The sequence below is a fragment of the Triplophysa rosa genome, linkage group LG7 (assembly GCF_024868665.1).
Source record: "Triplophysa rosa linkage group LG7, Trosa_1v2, whole genome shotgun sequence".
Lineage (NCBI taxonomy): Eukaryota > Metazoa > Chordata > Actinopteri > Cypriniformes > Nemacheilidae > Triplophysa > Triplophysa rosa.
The window spans coordinates 12,208,267-12,230,348 of NC_079896.1; the positions used below are offsets into that span (position 1 = coordinate 12,208,267).

Genomic DNA, 22,082 nt, shown 5'->3' on the forward strand with positions numbered 1-22,082 from the left:
ACAGGGGTGTTTGGCCTTAATCAGTGGTTCTCAAACTGTTTTTGTTGTGAGACCCCCTTTGTGTAGAGTGCTTTGCGGCCCCCCAAATAAAGATTTATAATCTTAAAATTTGAATTAAACCAAAAACATATTCAGGTATTCAATTCTGAAACATCAATTATTTTGGTTGCTAGTCTCATTTTTCTGATGTTTGATTGCACAAAATGTATGATAACTTTCTATATTTCATAAAATGCCACAAAATCTGTGGCACCTGGCACCATCTAAGGGCCCCCAGTTTGAGAACCACTGACCTAAATATTATATCTTTTTTACTATAAATTTCATCTTTTACATTCCAAACATGTGAGACAGACATCCTAATGCAAACCACACAAAAAAAATATTTTGTAGAACTCTGGTAACAAAACAACACTGGCCCCCCTGACTTCCACTGTATGGCACGAAACACTGACACGTTTCTCAAAATATCAGCTGGCGCACACACGAAGATGTTCCTGACTGGCTCTGATCCTGAACGCCCCCTGTTGGCGTGTACGCGACAGCGCGTTGCTGGAGTTTCCTGTTGAATTTTCCTGTAGAGCACAACAGAAACCCCAGCTCGAGCTCTGCGCCTGCTACAACATTCACCGCGGGCAGGATTCCTCCGCAAACTTTCGGAAGCGCTCCAAACTTCCGAGGATTAACCGAATAAAACGACTTTACGGGTTTGCCGTCGAACTCCGCAGACTTCGAGATCACTCCGAAAATGCAGTTTTGAATAGTTGGAGCGGATAGTTTGTCCTGGGAAACGTAAGGGTGGGTAAGAGCGGAGCTGTGAATTACTTTCATTCTGGGTGTTGTCTGACTCTTTTTCAACGAGCTTCTTTGGCGTTACTTTAAAACCATCCGCTTTCTGGTAGTTTTCACTGTATTTTGATGTTTGGAGGCATATAATAGAAGCGGTATAAAGGCACGGTGTGTGTAAATTCCATTGAGTTGTTTGAAGTTTCAGGTCGTGGGTGAGGTGGGCCTGAGCGCGAGCGTGCGCGTGAGCAAACGCGACAGAAAGTTGAAGCTTTCGACGCGACAAACTAGAATGCTCCTATTATAAACTAAAGTCGTGTCTTGCGTTTGTGGTTTATTGCGCTTCGTTTATTATAATGCGAGAGTCGTAACGTTAGTGTGTCGCGTCGCCTCGCTCGCTGGTGTGGAGTTGCGGTGTCATCTGCATAGCTTTACTGAGGCTTTGCTAGACACTCTTCAGTAGTGGTTCTGTTTAGGCGTGTTATTATGATACAGTGTTGTATGTTTTAGAGGTATCGTGTATTTGTGTTGAGATCATTTCATGCTCAATTATAACTGTTCATATGTACTTAATATGATTGCAAATGGTCTGACAGTTGAAATAGTAATTAAAATAAAAATTCTGTTATAATTCATTCATACAAAACTTGGATATGACTGTGGGACATAAAACAAGATATTTTGAGGAATGTCTCTGGTTGTGTCCATACAATGGAGGTCAATAGGAAACAGCGTTGTTTGGTTGCCAACGTTCTTCGAAATATCTTTAGTGTTCTGCAGAAAAAAATCATACAGGTTTGGAATGGCATTTATAAGTTATACAAGTGTTTTATTTGCCTCTTTATTGAAGGATTTGCCTTGGATTTCATGCTGGTTGACAAACCTCTAATCCGACAGACAACTTCAGCCAAGCACAGCACTGTGAATTTTTCCAGTATGAACACTGTCCTCAATAGAGATTAACACTAAACATGGATTAGCCACTTTGTCAGAGGTGGTTCTCCATTGAAAATCCTTTTAGTCTGGAACTAAGATTTGTCTTTATCTGTAATACCACCTTTATGGTGTCAGTCCTGTTCTCATCTCCTCAGTTCTTGCCTGTGCTGAAAATGGCCAAAAATGAAGAAAACCTTCACAGCTCTATTTTTGAGATAATGATGATGATGATGCGGATGCTTAAGGAAGTTGTTTGTTCCTTTTTGGTAGCCCAAGTGAACTTCATGATTTAAGCAAATCGTCTAGAACAAATTGGCTTTAATAAATCCAACCAGACACAGAGGCTTTACCCTGATGTACTTTATTGCAGTGGTTCTCAAACTTTTTTGTGTGAGGGTCCCATGCATCCCTGTCGAATGCATCCCCCCCACCCAAAAAAAAAGAATGACAGAAAACTATCCCAATCTTTAATTTAACTTTAATTAAACTAAAATCATATTGAGTTATACAAATCTTTATACAATGAATTGTTATATGTTGCTGGTAATAGCATTGCATCTCTGATGTTTAATGTTAAATTCTGAATTTACTAAAATGTCACTTTTTCTGCCCACCCGGTGCCATCTGAGAACCACTGCTTTAATGTAACGCATTTGGATGTTCATCATCACATGGTGCATGCAAAGGCATTACTGACACTGTATTTCTTTGCAAGCGTGAGTGTGATGTGTTAGTATTTAAAAGAGGAATGTGTCAAAATGTGTTTTGCTTGTGTGGTAAACCAGTGCTCGGTTTGTGTTGTTAATTGTGTGCCACCACGGCTGCCACGAGAGATCGGTGCGACTGCCTGCTTGCTGAAAATGTTTGCGCATACATGAACAGTTTAGAGAGCAAGACGGCTGCATGGTCTGTGCCACAGGTGTTGATGAAACTGTGAAAGATTAGTTTACAGGATAGTTTACCCAATCATTTATTCACCCTCGTGTCATTCCAAACCTGTATGACTTTCTTTATCAGAAAAAAGAAGATATTTCGAAGAACGTTGGTAACCGAACAACACACATTCAACAAGACATTTCTCACAATATCCTCTTTTGCGTTCCACAGAAAAAAGTTGAACGTGTTTTATGTTTTAAATGACACGAGGGTGTATAAATCATGTGTGAATATTCATTTTTGAGTGTACTTTTCTTTTAAGGTCGTATTATGTGTTGCCTTGTCTGATCACAGTCATAAGTACAAGAGGGAATCCTGTTTTCTTTTTAAAAGGGAATTGCTGTAATTTAGTCTCAGTGTAAAAGCTCTCAGGGCAGGTGGCCAGACTGAGGCAGATGGGCGGTTGTGCAGAACGTGACATTGTCTGAAATAGAACTGTTTAGTCTCTTTAGTGAGTAGCTATGACTGTTGCAGATACAGACAGCTTTAAAGTGCAAGTTAATCCCAAAATCAAATTTGTGTTTTTTTTTTTACTCACCCACATGACGTTAACCATGTTTTGAGCACAAATATAGATATTTAGGTGACATCCGAGATATTTCCAGGCCTCCTCAAAGACATCATGGTTATAGTTGTTGTCAAGGTCCAGAAAAGTACTAAAGACATCTTTAAATTGGTCCATCCGCTCATAGTGGCTCACTTGAATTTTTTTGAAGCAACGAGAATGCTTTACGTGGGAAAAACAAAACAAAAGAAACGACTTTAATCGATGTATTCTCCTCTGTCTTGTCAGTCTATGGTGCGCGTTCACGAGAGCACTTCGACGCATGCGTATTCGGTGGGGGCAGACGCCAGCGTTCTGACTGCGTGCAACTGTGCACGCTGTATATAAGCTGATCTTCGCAAAATGTCTGATGATTTCGATATTGAGGAAGACGTGCACTTTTTTGCCCAACCGAATGCGCATGCGGCGAAGTGCTCTCGTGAACGTGCACGATAAACTGACATGACAGAGGAGAATATATTAATTAAAGTAGTTATTTTGGTTTGTTTTTCGCACATAAAGCATTCTTGTTGCTTCAAAAAAATTCAATTGAGCCACTTTGAGCGGATGGACCAACTTAACGATGTCTTTAGTACTTTTCTGGACCTTGACAACAACTATAACCATGTTGTCGGATGTCACCTAATATCGGTTAACCGAAAATATATATCACGTGTTTTATGCACAACTTGTGAGTGAAAGACGGTAAAATGCTGCTGCATCCGAAAGCCAGAGGGCGCTCTCGTGCAGAAACTCCAAATACGCACTGCAGAAGAAGACTATAACACACGTAGTAGTAGGAAATGGACATGTTTTTATCACCGATCCTCAAGCCTCCTCAGGTATTTTTATGATAATAAAGTATATTTATATTGATCATGTTTTACGGGTGTTGCTTTTTCAAATGCACCTTATAAGTGACTCAAACTCGCACTGCTTTTAGATCAAGCAGCATTTCTACTGATCCCAGAGCCGTGCTTCACAGACAAGCTACGTATCAATAAAATAAACGCTACCTTGCATTATCGCAGCCAGCTCGGTTTCAGCAGGATTTGGTGGTAACCGCGGTTAACCGGGCACATGTCTAGTGTATACACGATTTAAGGTTCAAAAACGTGGTATTTTCCACATACCGTACATGTTTGTATCTCCTCTTTGCCCCGCCTCTCTGAAACGTGCAGATTTTTTACAAAGCTCATTGCTCTGAAAAGCAAGGTGTGCTATGATTGGCCAGTTAACCAGTGCATAGTGATTGGTCGAATGCTGCAAGCTTGTGACAGAAATGTAACGCCTCTTACCATATTTGGAACATCAGGTTCCAAAGCAATTGTACTGACAGGTACGCCCACCTTACTTGCGTATACATTTGGGCGGTCTTAGTCAAATCATACCACGAACTGACGTAGATTTGTGGGGGTGTGGTTACACGAGGCGTTTCAGGCAGGTCTGGGTGAGCATTCGCTTTTAGATAGAATGCATGTTTTTTTACGACACTTTCATTTTTGCAATTTTACGTGTCTAATACATGAATGGGCAACTTATAACACAGAAACACACGTATTCGCGGCATATGACCCCTTTAAAAGACAGACTTCTTCTGAAATGTCATCCTTTTTCAGTTTGCGTTGTCTGAATTACTGTAGATCAAAGACATGCTGCTTGCCAGTATCAAAAAGGAACCATGGTCAGCTGTCTCAATATGACTTCCTTTCTGCCTCATGGCAGTTAAAAAGTATTATATGTTATCCAATGGATTTGTGGTTTGTATTTGACCAGCAGGCATTTATATTTGGCTACTTGTTTATATTTATCTGGTGTAATGGAGTTGACAAGTACAGGTCAGGTGTTACATTAAATACTGTCTCAGGGAACTAACACCAACGACCAATGAAATGTTAGCTCATACTGCACATTTTAAAACAGGAACTAGCCAGTATTTCGCCACCTCTCAGCGTGTCACTTTTATTTCTGTGTTGCTGTAAGATCGCAGCTGCTCGGTAAAACGGCCTCAGCAGAAGCAGCTGTCTAGCATTGTGGGTGTGTGTCTGTGTTTCTCCAGTTTATTCTTTGTAGTTTGCAGTGCTTTAATCTCAGACTTTCTGTTCGTTCTGCCCCTTTCCTGCAGTCCGACGCTTCCTGGTCATTTTGCTTTTGACTTCTATCCACGTCCTCTCTGTTTCTCTGTCACTCTCTCTTACACAGAACTGGCCTCTGTTTAATCGTGGCATTAGTGTTTGTCTCAGCTAATCCAATGTGATCAAATTACTTATATCTCAAATGCATCTACTGTCTGTAACCATTTGTTGTTTTTGGCGTGTGGTCTCTGATCACGTGGCTACATGCATCCCTTATTTCACCATTTTATTGCCACATGTTGATCAAGTATAAACATCATAAGTTCATAACTTGATTATATCAATGATACAGTGAGGGAAATAAGTATTTGATCCCCTGCTGATTTTGTAAGTTTGCCTACTTACAAACAAATGAAGGGTCTATAATTTTTATGGTGGGTTTATTTTAACTGATAGACACAGAATATTAAAAAAATCAGGAGAAAAAAATGTTATATAAAGGTTATAAATTGATTTGCATTTCAGTCAGTGAAATAAGTATTTGATCCCCGAGCAAAACATAACTTTGTACTTTGTGGAGAAACCCTTGTTGGCAAGCACAGAGGTCAGACATTTCTGATAGTTGTCACCAGGTTTGCACATGTGTCCGGATACATTTAGTCCACTCCTCTGTCAATCTTTAAGGTTTCTTGGCTGTCGCTCAGCAAATTGGAGTTTTAGCCTCCTTCACAGAGGTTCTATAGGACTAGGGTCTAGAGACTGGCTAGGACATTTAATGTGCTTCTCCTTAAGCCACTATTTGGTTGTCTTGGCAATATGTTTTGCGTCTTTGTCATGTTAAAGGCTCATCCATGACCCATCTTCAGTGACCTAGTTAAGGGGAGGAGGTTCTCGTCCAAGATTTTACGGTACATGGGCCCGTCCCTCAGCCCCTCAATGCGGTGAAGTCATCCTGTATACCTGTAGCAGAGAAAAAGCCCTAAAGCAGAATGTTTCCAACACTGTGCTTCTCTGTAGACATGATGTTCTTGGGCTCATAGTCAGCATTTCTCTCCCTCCAAACACAGGAGTCCATTTTGGTCTCACAGCAGTGCCAGCACTTTCGCCAAAGCCTTTTCTGAATCATTTTTATGTTCATTGTCAAACTTAAGACGAGCCAGGCGGGCCTTCTTGGGCAGGAGGACCTTGCGGGTGCTTCAGGATTTCAGTCTACTGTGGCATAGCGTGTTACCAATGTGTTACCAATGTTTTGCTTGCTAACTGTGTTCCCAACTGTCTTGAAATCATTAACAGGCTTCTTCCGTGTAGTTCTGGGCTGATCTTTAACATTTCTCATGATCATCTTTACCCCATTGGGGAAATATTGCAGGGAGCTCCAGAACAAGGGCATTTGATAGTTATTTTGTATATCTTCTATTTCCAAATAATCACACCAACAGTTGTCTCCTTCTCACCAAGCTTCTGTCTGTAGCCTATTCAAGGTTTGTGCAGGTCTCCAATCTTGTCGCTGACATCCTTTAAAACCTATTTGGTCTGGACCATGGTGTTGGAGAGGTTGAACTGGAAGATACAGATTCTGTTGGCAGGCATCTTTTATATACATAACAAGCTGATTTAGGAGTACTTTCTTAAAGTGACAGGACTAATCTGTGGTCCATATAGGCACATAACCAATCTGTGGAGCCAGAATTCTTGCTAGTTGGTAGGGGATCAAATACTTATTTCACCGACTGAAATGCAAATCAATTTATAACCTTTATATAACATTTTTTCCCCTGATTTTTTTAAATATTCTGTGTCTATCAGTTAAAATAAACCCACCATAAAAATTATAGACCCTTCATTTGTTTGTAAGTAGGCAAACTTACAAAATCAGCAGGGATCAAATACTTATTTCCCTGACTGTATATGTAGTGCCGTTTGTGAACTTTCTGAATTTTAACAATTATAAAATTGTTTCCTTTATTGATCAGGTTGCAGAACATTTCAGAACTTGTCTTCACCTTTATTTTGAGCTAGTCATCACATGGTGTGGAGTGTGGAACTCTGGACACTTCACACACTCAACGGTCGTGTAGCAGAAGGGAGGCGGAGCTATCAGACGCTGCTCGAGCAAAGTTCTCCTATGTGAGAGATTGCAGTATTTATGTGAAACAAGAATAATCTTTTTTAATAGATTTCTTTCCTCTTTCAATCTCTCGTCGTTTCAGTGTCCTGTCGGCCGCTTCTGTGTATGTGTCATCATTATTAAAACAGGCTTAATGTTTTATTCTGAAAGAGGAAGAGAAGGAACTTGGTGTAGTAATGTAGATTTCTAGCACTGTAGTAGGAAACTTTCGTGTTGTCAGATCTGTGAGGTGTGAAAAGTTGCCCTGCAGATGCAACGGTAAGGAAGAGAAGTCAGGCTTGTTTTATGATATTTTTTCCTGTCATATAAAACCTCTTGCTTGTCTTTACTCTGTTGCCATGGTTTCAACAAACAGTTCCTTTATTTTGATTGCTCGATATCAAAGCCTCTGAGATGGTGTTTTGTACAGAGCTCTGGTTATGACGATGATGAAAGGAAACCGTATCTGCAATATTGTGAACTGCCAACTAAGTGGTTTTATATTCTAGAAATAACAGTTTTTATTCTTTTGGCATTTTTGAAGTATTAAGTAGCAAAAATTCTATTGTTTCCAATTATGTCAACACTTTTAAAGTAAAAGGGCAATCCAAGCACACTGCATTGTGGGATACAGCATTTATTAAAAAATAAAGCAGCATACCAGCATACCAATTTAAATGAAAAAAACAACTTGAGGTTAACTTGTATATAGCAAAAGCAAGTATTAGCATGTTTAGCCAAAGTGTGTTTGTTACTCACATTCATGTCATGTATTTTGTTTTCTTTAGAGTCATGACGTCTGCAGTGACTCTAGAAGATGCTCTGTCCAACGTGGACCTGCTGGAGGAGCTGCCTCTTCCAGATCAGCAGCCCTGTATTGAACCTCTGCCCTCCTCCATCATTTACCAGGTAACACCTGACCTCAGATCAGCTCTTCAACCAACAATACATTATAATACATTCTTCTCTAACTGTTGTAAATAAGTTCAACAACATGATTTATTTCTTACACTGCTTTTAACCGTCTGTTTTGCCACCCTCAGCCCAACTTCAACACCAACTTTGAGGACCGCAATGCATTTGTGACAGGCATCGCCCGATACATCGAGCAGGCCACGGTCCACTCCAACATGGTAAGACCATCTTCAGTCTATTAGTTTGAGTGATTAACTCCACCTCCACACGCTGTCCTGCATTAAAGTGATAGTTCATCCAAAAATAAATATTCTGTCATTATTTGAAGATTGTTGTTAACTGGCCCCCATTTACTTGCATTGGTTTTGTGCTCATACAATAGAAGTGAATGGGGGCCAGTGCTGTTCGGTTACCAACGTTTTTCAAAATATCATCATTTGTGTTCTGTGGAAGAAAGTAAGTCATAAAGGTTTGAAATGACAAGAGGGCGAGTAAATGATGACATAATATACTGTTTCATCAGAGCTCTAAAAATCTGACCCAGACTTTTCCACCTTGCCAGCTCCCTGGAAGCCCTGCTAAAAGATTCTGTCAGTGGTTTGAATGGTTTTAGGTCGGCCCATTAGAGGCCTTCATTGTTCTCATCCACCGTGCTGATTTGGGAAGCTGGCCAGATGGACTGTGTGGCTCTGAATCGCTTTTGTATTGAATGTGTACTGCTGTGGGCTGTTAGTGAAGGGTTATAGCTGTCAAGAAGCGTTTGGCATCAATGGGGAATCGGTGTACACCAATGTATGTAAAACAATGTGGGTTAATATGTTTTGTAGGAATACGTTTAGTATGTTTTGGGAGGGTTTGCTACACTTTTGTATGTTCAATATATCTGTATGGATTTAGTTGGTTTTTCATGATGAGATCTTGCTGTGTTGCAGAATGAGATGTTAGAGGAAGGTCAGGAGTATGCTGTGATGCTCTACACATGGAGGAGCTGTTCAAGAGCCATTCCTCAGGTAACGGAGTTCCCTCACATACAGGCTCCCCATGGCACAAGGTTTCTTGCCCACAGGCTTTAAAAAACTGACTCATAGGACTGCTCTATTATGATAAAAACAATTAGATTATTATTAAATTATGTTAGTCAATATTTCACAATTATTTAACAGGGTTACTCATTGACTTGAAAAAGGTATTGTATTATTGCATTAAAAAACATAATAAACGTGTCTTTTTAACACTGAATTAAACTGTAATACATTATAAAAAAATAAACATTAATTCAATATTTTGGTTAACAATATTCAACATATCTGACTATACACGCAGTCTGATGTAATGACCCCTCTCCATCTGCCTTTGTTTTAGGTGAAATGTAATGAACAGCCCAACAGAGTGGAGATCTATGAGAAGACCGTGGAGGTGCTGGAGCCAGAAGTCACCAAACTGATGAACTTCATGTATTTTCAGGTAGGCTTGGATCTGATGTCCTGGATTTGAATACCAACGCACGAGTGCTGATGTCCTGTCTCACGTTTCTCTTTCAGCGGACTGCGATAGATCGTTTCTGTGGGGAAGTGCGTCGGCTCTGCCACGCCGAGCGTAGGAAGGACTTCGTGTCTGAGGCCTACCTTCTCACGCTGGGGAAGTTCATCAACATGTTTGCGGTGCTGGACGAGCTTAAGAACATGAAGTGCAGCGTGAAAAATGACCATTCCGCATACAAGAGGTAACCACATACTTTTTACTGAGCACTAGTTCTGCCTGTAACCTTGGTCATTTCCGCATATGGCCTCTGGATGGCAGTAAAGCTACACCTGGATTTTGCTGGTCAATCCTCATCTGCATTGACTTCGCATTCTTAGTTTTGTGGTCTCTGTCAAGCAGAGATGTAAGGAGTTGATCTCGAATATATTTAGAACTACTTTAGAGTAACTCAAGTTGAATACCAAATATTCAGATAGATATGTATATTTACAAGATATAAAGATTATATGCCTGATGGGAAAAAATGAATCGGTGATGTAAATATGGATTTGTTTTTCTTATAGTGAGGACAAAAAATCAGTGATAGAAGGCAATGATGATAAATAATGCAAACAGTCCTATGTATTATGAGACGGTCATATTAGCTTGTACATCATAATTGAAGTTGTCATGTAATTACGATGTTATTATGGAATGTGCATAGTTTGTTGAATTTACATTAATGCATTTAGAGCAGTGGTTCTCCAAATGTTGGCCGTGGCCCACTGGGGGGCCACAAGATGGATCCAGGGGGCCACAGATTTTGTGGCATTTTATGAAATTAGACATTTTTCATAGATTTTATGCAATCAGACATCAGAAAAAAGAATTGATGTTCCAGCATTGTATAACTGAATATGTTTTTGGTTGAATTAAAATTCTTAGTTTAAGATTACAAGTCTTTATTTGGGGGGGCCACAAAGCGATGCACTCTACACAAAGGGGGCCTTACAATGAAAAAGTTTGAAAACCACTGATTTAAAGAATAGAGATGCTAGAGGTGTTTTGTGCTTTCTTGTACAAAGTGTGTGGTGTGTTAGTGTGACTGTGTTGATTTATTATTTTCATTGCACCCACTTTCTAAACACACTGGAAGAAATGTCATATCTGACATCCTCTTTTTCACCTAATGCCAACAATTTTCTCATTTCTCTCTTGCTGCCTCATTTTCTGTCTTTCCCACGTAAATTTCTGCCTCATTTGATTTTTCTTTCTCATGTATTGTATAACTGTTTTCATCTCTTGTCAGAGCTGCTCAGTTCCTGAGGAAAATGTCGGAACCGTCCTCTATTCAGGAATCACAGAACTTATCAATGTTCCTGGCTAACCACAACAAGATCACTCAGGTACATTAATGCATCTGTGAAGTGACTTCAGTGTATGTATTTAAGCACATATACATTTAATAAATGTATGTGTATGATGGATATAAAACCCATGACCTTAGTGTTGCTAAGGTTAATAGCTTTTGTGAGGTTTGCCACCATGTCAGGCATACACAGTATGTGTAAGTTATTAACATGATCTGGTGTCTGTGTTTCAGTCCTTACAGCAGCAGCTTGAGGTGATCAATGGATATGATGAGCTACTGGCCGACATTGTTAACCTCTGTGTGGAATACTATGAAAACAAGATGTACCTCACCCCCAGCGAGAAACACATGCTACTCAAAGTAAGCATGGGCACGCATGACATCACCCGCTACCGGATAGAACATCCAGTAAAACTGATGTTTACTGTGTATTCACTTAGTTACATGTATCGTACATCTTAAATGTTGTCAAGTGGTTTTTTCATCAGGGTCATTTTTGAATGTTTTGAATCATAAATTTCTTGTGTTTGATGTCTTATAGGTGATGGGCTTCGGTCTCTATCTGATCGATGGAACCAACAGCAACATCTACAAACTGGATGCTAAGAAAAGAATCAACCTTACAAAGATTGACAAGTTTTTCAAGGTTTGTATGTGTGCGTGTGCTTTTCATGTGTATGGAATAAAAGGCAAGTCGAAGTTTAATAGCTTTTATATCTAACACCTGAAGAAAACAAATTGCTTTTATTCACCTATCCATCAGGATTGCAAACACAGTGACTCAGGGATCCAAAACATAATTTTAACCACATTTGAAGGTGGTGAGAGATGCTTGTGACCACATCGCATTCATACAGTAAACTATCGTTTGTCGTGATGCATCCAGTGTGACAAAAAAGGCCGCTGACCTGTTGCTTTGAAACATATGCATATGCTAACACAGAACATATAACTCGAACACATCAGAAACTTAGTTAATAAAGTCCAGATCAGAGAAGTATTTTACTCAGAATGTCATCTTGCAGAGGGATAACATTTGAAAGTGTGTTCGGCAGCAACCATGTGCTTTCTCATTACCTCGCATGTGGTCAGCTGCCCCCCTTCTTGTCAAACCACAAGTGACATGCTTGATGCATGTTAATGACATGCAAACAGCCATGTGTCTCGACTGGTCACATAAAACAGATGTCAATACCAGGTGTAAATGGGGCCAATCTGATTCAAATCAGAATCTGAATTCTGCGGTGTCCCTACAGCAACTGCAGGTGGTGCCTCTGTTCGGTGACATGCAGATTGAACTAGCCCGCTACATCAAAACCAGCGCTCACTATGAGGATAACAAGTCCAGGTGAGTTCCCCTAGAAGACACGGTGCTTATACTGGGATGTGACCTTAAATTGGAATGTTTTATCTGCAGATTAGTTTTAACTTGCTTATACGCTTCTGTTCTTGTTTCAATCTCCTCCTTCTGTATTTTCCAGGTGGTCGTGCACATCTGCAGGCAGTAGTCCGCAGTATAATATCTGTGAGCAGATGATTCAAATCCGTGATGATCACATGCGCTTCATTTCTGAGCTGGCCCGGTACAGCAACAGCGAGGTGAGTATATTGTTACGTAGACTGATGCCCAGGTCTTTTTGAACAAGTGCAGACTCTCTGTTCAACGTCCACTGACTCATGCTGCTGAGATGTTGGCAGGGGGTGAAATGACTGGTACCAATCTGCCAAATGACTTCCTCAACTTGGTTGGATTAGTTCTACGATTAGTTGGAGATTTTGGTCATTTGTTTCGTCATCCGGTGATTGGCAAAACCAAATGGTCCTTTTAGCATCACAAAATCAATGACTCCTACTGTATATGTATTATGGTTGGGCTGACACCAAAATGTAATCGAAACAGAAAGCGATTATAATGCTGCTGCGGAGCAGGGTGTCATGATGACCCTGTAGTTTCTTTCACGATTACAAGATTCCACATGGTAATATATTATGTAAAGGGAAGTTCACCCAAAAACGAAAATTCTTTCATCATTTACTGACCCTCAGATTATTCCAAACCTGTAAAAATTTCAAAGGAAGATATTTGGAAGAATGTCAGTAACCAAACAGATCTCATCCCCCATTTACTGCTAGAGTAGGGAATATAAATACTATGGGAGTGAATGAGGATGAGATCTGTTTGGTTACTGGCATTCTTCCAAATATCTTTCTTTGTGTTTAGCCGAACAAAAGAAATGTAAACAGATTTGGAACAACCTGAGGGGTGAGTAAATGATGAGTGAATTTTGAGTGAACTATCCCTTTTCTATGAATTTACATTTGAATAATTTAAGTTCCAATAGTTGGTATCAGTGTACTCTTTTGTTATGATCTATCTTAGTCTTAACTTTTATTTTCTGTGAACATTTGGCAGTTAAAATTAATGAGCCTTCGAATTAGATTCTGTAAAACTAAATCTCCTTTAGACATGCTTTAATAGTTGGATTCATACAGCTTAATGAGAAGCAGACGCTACCGTGCCTCCGCTGTTATTGCCAAACTCATTTTCGCTCATGTTAGAACATCAATACGTGCAGGAATATTCATTAACTGTGGGAGGGCGAACGGCTCCCGCTTCATAGAAGATTCCCTTTTCCACGGCTGATTGGTTTCACAGCTCAATCTTAGCAGCTCAGAACTCGCGGTCGATCAGAACACTCCCGTGGTCTGAATTCACATAGATGAATATGGAGATGTGAGGGGAGGTGGCCATTCTGGAGTGAAATTAAAATAGTAACGCACACAACTAATGAGAAGGTATCGTCATCCGGAGGAGTCTTTCTTCAGACAGGCTGTCTGTGATGGGAGAAGAGGGATGGATTCTGTTCGCATTTCCCAGCTCTGGTTGTCAGATGTCAGAGGTTTTGACATAGTTCTTGTGCAGCAGAGGCACATGTAGAGGACATTTTGTCTTCGGTTTATTCATTTGAAATGCTTCTACTGTACCTGTAGTATGAGATCAGATACTGTAGTGATCTAAAGCAGAGCTTTAGAAATTTTTGGTCTGACTTTGACCTTCCCCTTGCAAGCAAATTCAAAGTTTTGGTATATGCTGCTCTTTGTATTTTATGTAGATAACCTCATTAATCCGGTGTGAGAAAATGGTGTAATAATATAAAGATAATGAACAAAATAAGTAAATCGTTTTCTAGAAGATAGGAAGTTTACTTTGTATTAAGTCAACAGGGTTTCTGTTTTTCTCCCCATTTTGTAACATTGTTAGTTCAATAAATCTAATTGGAAACCTTTTTTAATTTTGAGGAAAACAAAATAAATAAATCAAACATTCCTGTGTCATTATTACCTTGCTTGAAGACATTTATTTATTATTTGATATTATCTTGTTTTTTCCTTAGGTGGTGACGGGTTCAGGTCGGCAGGAGGCCCAGAAGACAGACTCTGAGTACAGGAAGTTGTTTGATTTGGCTCTCCAGGGCTTGCAGCTGCTCTCTCAGTGGAGTGCACAGATCATGGAAGTGGTGAGTGTGTCTGTCACACCCAGATTTATGTGGCCACTAGCAAGAAAACTTCACAGATCTGGTGCTTGGCTCCTAAATTGACCGTGTGCTGTGTAGTTGGAAGTTTGTGGGTCTTAATTTAGTTTCACAATTCAGTCAGAGCCGTGATTATACATGTTTGATCTGTGAAATATTCCAGTCTCATTCATGCTCTCTCTGCCAGTGGTTTTCTGTTAGTCTCCAATATATTTTTCTGATAAAACCCCACGTTATCAATCCAAAGCAGAATAGCCCCATGTCCAAACTTTGGAGTACCGCTCCTGAGATTTGTCTCAGAGGGGCAGATATTTCTCAAAGGGAATGCACTGAATTACATTTTTTCGAAAACGACATTATTTTCAAAATCTGCTCAGGAAGCAATGGTGGTCGAAGAGTGTTTTGTAAAAGGTGTTTTGATTATTGTAGTATTTGATAGACTGTCAGCGTGCTAGAACCTTTTGATTTCATTGCTAAAAATGAAGAAAAAAGCAATTACATCCTCCCACAAGTTTTTCTTTCGTAGTGGAGAAATGCTATTCATACACTTCATATAGATTTCCATCCCAACTGGCTTGAGGTACTTGTTTGCATTCTTCTCATTGTTTATTTTCTTCATCTCTTGTCCTCCAGCAGATACTCAATATAGACCCCAAGCTCTTGAGAATAAAACATCCACTGTCAGAAACGCCATCATGTCAGTGGCTCTTTTCATAAGAGCCCAGTTTCTGTGATTCTCAATTATGTTTTAAACACAAACGTGAGTTTTCCCAGAAACGTTCCTGTTCTGTTGCTAAGGAGAGCTATTAACTCTGCACAAATCATCAGTCAGAAAAGCCAGTGAGTCACACTCGATGAAGACTTCTAACTAAACAATGATTTTCCATACCAGCCCACCCCTTCACCAAAGAGAGACTGACTTTATTCATCACAGTGGATGTTTCGTGTAGCTCCGAAAGACCAGCCTTGTTTTGAAGTTTTATTAGATTCATTTCAAATTCACTTCACTAAATGAATTTGTTTATTAGATTTTTGCTTTCAAACTAAGTGACGTCTCACACTGTCGGTCATGTCAAGTACTGTTGCCATGGACACAAACAGAACTGAGTTCTTGTCAATTAGTAAAATGAATTTGTATGAAATTAGTCTTTGTAACTAATGAAGTATCGAAAACGATAGACCATGGGTTTTGAAATTTGTGGCTGTTTGTTTGATGACTTGAATGTTAATATGCAAGTATACAGATGAGCAAAATATTTTCCTTTTACAGTATTCCTGGAAACTGGTGCACCCCACAGACAAATACTCGAACAAAGAATGCCCCGACAATGCAGAAGAGTATGAACGTGCCACCAGATACAACTACACTAGCGAGGAAAAATTCGCCTTGGTGGAGGTCAGTACGCCTGCAAGTTCAGAGCTGTGTAGCATACAGCTGCTTTAATGCCACCATGAGCTTTGACGTACTTTCGTATGTGCTTTGAAAGCAAAAGAGATCAAAAACAAAAATGCACGACTTCCTTAGAGAGATATTTCAGGGCTATTACACCAGGTCTGAAATTTAAATATTTATTATTCAAATTTAATTGTAAAAAAAAAGTATTAGTAAATCCTGGAATTAGCATGAACTAAGATGAATAAATGCTGTAGTAGTATTGTTTATAGCTAGTTGTTAATAAATACAACCAAATTGTAAAGTGTTACAGAACCTTGTTGTATCTCTACGATGACAGTAAGAAGCTTGAGTCTGGTTGTGTTCAGGTCCTTGCCATGATAAAGGGCCTGCAGGTACTGATGGGCCGAATGGAGAGCGTCTTCAACCACGCCATCCGTCACACCATTTACGCAGCCCTGCAGGACTTTGCTCAGGTGACGCTGAGAGAGCCACTTCGCCAGGCCATCAAGAAGAAGAAGAACGTCATCCAGAGGTACAACCCAGCACTGAGCCATCTGAAAGGAACAGTATTCCCAAAAATTATTCAAAGAACAAATTAGGAATGTTACACTTTTGGTTAACTGTTCTTTTAAAGGGGTCATCGGATAAAAATCGGACTTGTTCTGTGTTTAAGTGCTATTATCGGGTCCTCGTTGCATCTACCAACTCATAAAATGTGAAAAATGACAACCCAGTAAGTTTGTTTTGGTAAGCCTTTCTCTGCAAGCGTATGAGAAATCGAGCCTATCAGATTTCGCTCCCCTTCTGACGTAGGAAGGGGTTCTTATTAGAATTACACTGCCCATTAATCTGAACGTTTCCCCCCCACGGTGCTTCCGTCATTGTTGTTTTTCGGAAGCAACAGCGGTGAACTTGTTCTGACGTCATGGCATAAATTCACGGAAAACTGAATGTTGTGTTCTTGGCTGCACAGATGAACACAAATCCTTATTTGGAGTCCCAGCCTCGGAGTAGACAAGAGAGCAGTGGATTTATTTTATTTTTAGCGAAAATCCCTCTGAAATTGCACGAATCACTTCAAGCCATAGTGCTTTATCAACCTGGGACAGTACAAGCAGGATTAGCTTCCAAGTTGTTCCTCAACGAGTGAGCGAAACCAACTGAATGAGGCGAAGCTGCCGATGTAAGTAATATTTATCAACAGTCTGAATTGACGTAAATGTACAAGACCGTATAGGAGGATAGCATTAGCATATGATAGCGAGGGGAGCTAAGTCACGGGCTGAATAGAAAATTCAAACCCCGTGTTAAATGTTTTTATTAGGGATGCAACAATACAGCTCACCCACGGTAGAGCTGAAGATCTTTGCCCGGACCCGACGGTTTCGGTCGGGTTCGGGCTTAATTTCTATCATTTTACACGGGCTCGGGCCGGGCTCGGGCTTGCGTGGTAAATGAGCGGTTATGTGATGCGTTCCGATTAGCGCGAGAAAGATGCGAAAATGGATGCTGAGGAGGTGAAACGGAGGCTTGCCTCTGGCGATTACGTTTTGGTTGCACCAGCAACTAAAGCAAAGTCTGAGGTGAGGAAAAGTTTTGACCATGTGCATAATGAGAATAATGAGCCAGTGGGATATGTGAGATGTTACGATGTTACAGAGGACTTATTTCTTTGTTCCAACTTCCAAGTGGCCTATAGCCTACGTTAGTCATTAATAAATTATGTTAAAACATGTATAAATGACGCATTCTTGACAAAAGCTGTGTGCGTGCGCACATTTGAATAGCCTAATGTCGGGCTGTAAACGGGTTCTGGCTTTTAAAAAGCTGTCAATCAAAATGTACTTGTCGGGCTCGGGCCGAATTCTGTCGGGCTCGGACCCTGTCGGGCCTAACTTTTAAGGCCCGATTACAGCTCTAACCCACGGTTCAATACGAACCTCGGTTTTTCACCCACGGGTTTCGGTTCGGTTCGGTTCTGATGGCTTGGCACATTAAAGTGTTTTTTTTCATTGTTCTATGCTTATGTGACAGGAACAGTAAAAAATTAAGAAGAAAAATTTCTTTTTACTGAATTTTACTGAAATTCTCTTATTTAACTTTACTTATTTTATTTGCCTTAAGCAAAAATCAACTTGTACAAATTCCTGGCTCACAGCAGTTTTTGGTTTACTGTTCATCAACATGCCAGTAAAATAAGCTTCTTATTTTAAGAAGAGGTTTTGCACATCAGAGTATTTAAAATGACGTAATGCTAAACTTGCGATTGCTGTAATGGAAGTAAATGTGCGGTGCGTGTAACACTGCAAACACTAGCGCTCAATGGGAAAGGCCAAAGATAATATATTAACAAGGTGCGCCACTGCGATTGCAATAAATTGGAAGAAATGCAATGCTAAGTAGCTGCCTGGAGGCGCTCTTGCTATGACGTAAATGCTGTCCGAAAGGCCACCGAGTGGCATGACTTTCATTAAACAGACTTTGGCATGGTGCCGTAGACGTTCTTTCCGCATGTGCTGGGTGAGAGCAACGCGAGTGTGCTGCTTTCGTGTGCAGTGTAAAAATACATTCTTGATGTGCCAAATTCGGAGATTATTACTTTAGTACAACGGGCATACAATAAAGCCAGCCCGCGTCTCTCAACAGCACATTGCTTCTTGTGTTGCAGGCAGCCTCGCTTCACCGCCCGACCACCACTCGCTATTAGATACAGACAAACACGGACCGAGCCAGTTCAGAGTGTAATTGAGCGCACGCAAATAATTTAAACGCAAAACCGGAAAACTGCAATTCACTTACACGTATTGAACCGTGGAGATCTTACCGAACGGTTCAATATTATATTGAGTATTGTGGCATCCCTAGTTTTTAAGCAAAATATGTTACAGACATTTCATGAATACCCTAATAAATCATGCCAACTTGTTGAAAGTGCTCATCCGATGAGCCCTTTAAATGGATGTGATGTCATATTGCTGTGGTGAAGAGTCTGTGTAGTCTGACAATGATGTTGTTGCAGTGTACTACAGGCCATCCGTAAGACCATCTGTGATTGGGAGGCGGGCAGAGAACCTCACAATGACCCGGCGCTGCGGGGAGAGAAGGACCCTAAAGGGGGGTTCGATATCAAAGTTCCCCGGCGCACCGTAGGACCCTCCAGCACTCAGGTATGGGACCCACCTTTGATATTTTCTCATGCAGCCATAGAACAAATCCTTAAGGCAGACACAAACACTTTGACACACCTCTACTTAAAGCATTGCAGATTTGAGGGTTCAAATCTGTGTTTGCCTTACACAAAACCTCGGCTGATACTACAAACCATCCCCTCTAAAAAAAACTATGCAAATTCTTATTGTTACGATTTCAAATATCATTATAACGCACACACACAACTTTATCCAGCATCATTCAGAAGAGCTTGTAATCCTCCCCTCTGCCACAAATGTTACATTAAACGTGAAGTGTCAAAAGCACCTCTGGGATTTAGGCTGTTATCATTGACGTCTCAAAACATATCAGTTCTTTGCTTCTAGCATTTTTGAGAGAATTTCATACAAAAGATTTGATTCACCAGCCGTTTCAGTTTGGATTGTGAAAGTTCCAACTGTGTGCTGTGTGTCGTAGTCAGTTCTCGACATTTTGTTGGTTTGAATTGAATGCAGGTCTTTGATCAGAATTTGATCTGCGTCGTGAGGCTCAAGGTTCTTAACAACAGTTGGATTGATACCAAACTTTTGCCTTTTGAGTTGTTGACAAATTAACCTCGCATGTGTCCTATGACGTAGCAAGGATTTAACAATGAATATAAATATTATTAATAGTATTTTATTAAAGCAACACTTTGTAGTTTTTCGACCTTAAAATAATGTCTCTAAAATTACTTAAGTGGTAGAACAACTCTTCACCGGATGAATTCTACTCCCGCTACTACCTGAGCAGCCTCATAGCGGCTACAACCACGCTCTGTAAGTTCTGTGTCCGGGTCGGTACACAAAGCCCCGCCCATATGACTGATAGCATTTTATTGGTGGCTTCAATTCACTCCTGATCAATTTACTTAATTTACAAGTATTTGGCGGTTGTATTATTGACAGGTAAAAGCCTAAACCTAAAGTATGATGACCCAGTTTTTTCCTATATATTTCCAAGAAACATAGAACATAGTCTTTATATTCAGAACAATATGGTCGTTTCAAAGCTGAATATAACATGTATGAGAATTAAAAGTCATAGCTCTAAAACAGACAATTAATCGTCATAATCGCAACGATTTATTAGACAATTAATTGTCAGCCAAATTTCATAATCGTGACAACCCTAGTATCAAATTACTTTACAAACAACTTGCATTGGTTTTATGTCCATACAATAGAAGAGAATGGGTACCACCGGTGTTCGGTTACCGACATTTTTTTTGAAAATATCATCTTTTGTGTTCTGCTGAAGAAAGAAACCTATACAGGTTTGAAATGACAAGAGGGTGAGTAAATGATGAAAGTATTGTCTATAAAAGTACTAAATATTCAATAAATCTTTTTGCGTCTTTTGCGAAAAAACATGTGAATGAGTTTAGTTTAACATACAGTATAGTACATAAGACTTTTCATGTTAAAGGTGCAGTACAAAATTTGGGATTTCTACAAATTTCTTAAAAATTACAGAAGGGTTGTGACTTCTGTGAACGTAGTCTCCTGTATTTGAAAACAGTTCCACGCTGACACACATACACACACAATTTCAGAATGAAGCTCAATTCTTTAAATGCAGAGTTACACACAATTCCTTTGATGCCTGAAACTAAATCTCCGTCTAAAATCTCTACTAAAGGCCGTGCCACCTGGTGCCCTCCATCAGCGTGATAAAGCACTCAGAACAGAATGCAAAATAGATCAGTCTCCATTTCCCCAGGGATACCACCCACCTGTGGCGAGATTATGAACAGAATGGAGATATGGGTCTGTGTGCGGAGGGCTGGATGAAAGCACGCTCTGTTATGTGGCAAGAATAAAGATAGAAAACTTGAAACAGCAAAAGAAGTTCCTGTCCGTTCATCAGCTTCTCACTGTTCTTCTGCATAGCTGTATATGGTCAGGACGATGCTGGAGTCTCTGGTCGCTGATAAGAGCGGATTTAAGAAAACTCTGCGCAGCAGTCTGGAGGGGCCCACCATCCTTGACATCGAGAAGTTTCACCGCGAGTCCTTCTTCTACACTCACTTGCTCAACTTCAGTGGTAAGACCCCATCCAGATTTGAATTTGAAGGATGAGAGATGACTGTAGTAATGTATTGGATGAGGTCAGAGGTCATTGATGTTTTGCCGTGTTTCAGAGACGCTGCAGCAGTGCTGTGATCTTTCTCAGCTTTGGTTCCGTGAGTTCTTTCTGGAGCTCACAATGGGCTGCCGCATCCAGTTCCCTATTGAGATGTCGATGCCCTGGATCCTCACTGACCATATCCTGGAGACTAAAGAGGCTTCTATGATGGAGTAAGGACACACAATACTGCACGTGGCCACAGAATCACTAAAAGCATTATATTTTAAGGTTCTTGAAAGAACAGCCTGGTACTACATTTTTTAACCCTATAGCAGCAACTGAAAATATGATGATACTTTTTTGTCAGGAGTCGTTGAGACTAAAACAAATCTGTCTTGTCTGCACAGATACGTGTTGTATTCATTGGACCTGTACAATGACAGTGCACACTACGCTCTCACAAAGTTTAAAAAGCAGTTCCTGTATGATGAGATTGAGGCTGAGGTAAGATCGTCATCCTTTGAGGAAAAAAAGGAATACCTGTTACTCTCTTCCTCTTTGTATGTTTGTCTGTATTTTACTTGATGGCTTTCTGACCTTTATTTCTGTTCCAGGTGAATCTCTGCTTTGACCAGTTTGTCTACAAACTTGCAGATCAGATTTTCGCCTACTACAAGATTCTTGCCGGAAGGTAGAAACAGTTTTGCTCTTTTGTCCTCCTCGGTTGGTGTACTTGTAAGTCCGTATGAGCGTTTGTTGAGA

General features: G+C 40.2%; 1 protein-coding gene across 2 annotated transcripts in view; it reads left to right on the forward strand.

The window, feature by feature from the left end:
- The first annotated feature begins 570 nt into the window (after positions 1-570).
- Positions 571-22,082, forward strand: part of cyfip1 (cytoplasmic FMR1 interacting protein 1) — a 37,953-nt gene continuing 16,441 nt past the window's right edge. Inside the window, exons 1-19 of one of the 2 annotated variants that reach the window (XM_057337283.1) lie at positions 571-802; positions 8,173-8,293; positions 8,428-8,517; positions 9,232-9,309; positions 9,662-9,763; positions 9,841-10,022; positions 11,070-11,166; positions 11,364-11,492; positions 11,674-11,778; positions 12,389-12,480; positions 12,614-12,731; positions 14,528-14,650; positions 15,936-16,061; positions 16,427-16,593; positions 19,081-19,228; positions 21,143-21,296; positions 21,394-21,550; positions 21,728-21,824; positions 21,935-22,011. In XM_057337283.1, coding sequence (XP_057193266.1) covers positions 8,177-8,293; positions 8,428-8,517; positions 9,232-9,309; positions 9,662-9,763; positions 9,841-10,022; positions 11,070-11,166; positions 11,364-11,492; positions 11,674-11,778; positions 12,389-12,480; positions 12,614-12,731; positions 14,528-14,650; positions 15,936-16,061; positions 16,427-16,593; positions 19,081-19,228; positions 21,143-21,296; positions 21,394-21,550; positions 21,728-21,824; positions 21,935-22,011 — 2,159 coding nt within the window. In that variant the 5' untranslated portion in view covers positions 571-802; positions 8,173-8,176. The remainder of the gene's footprint in view (positions 803-8,172; positions 8,294-8,427; positions 8,518-9,231; positions 9,310-9,661; positions 9,764-9,840; positions 10,023-11,069; positions 11,167-11,363; positions 11,493-11,673; positions 11,779-12,388; positions 12,481-12,613; positions 12,732-14,527; positions 14,651-15,935; positions 16,062-16,426; positions 16,594-19,080; positions 19,229-21,142; positions 21,297-21,393; positions 21,551-21,727; positions 21,825-21,934; positions 22,012-22,082) is intronic. The other variant, XM_057337282.1, reaches the window with a different exon arrangement.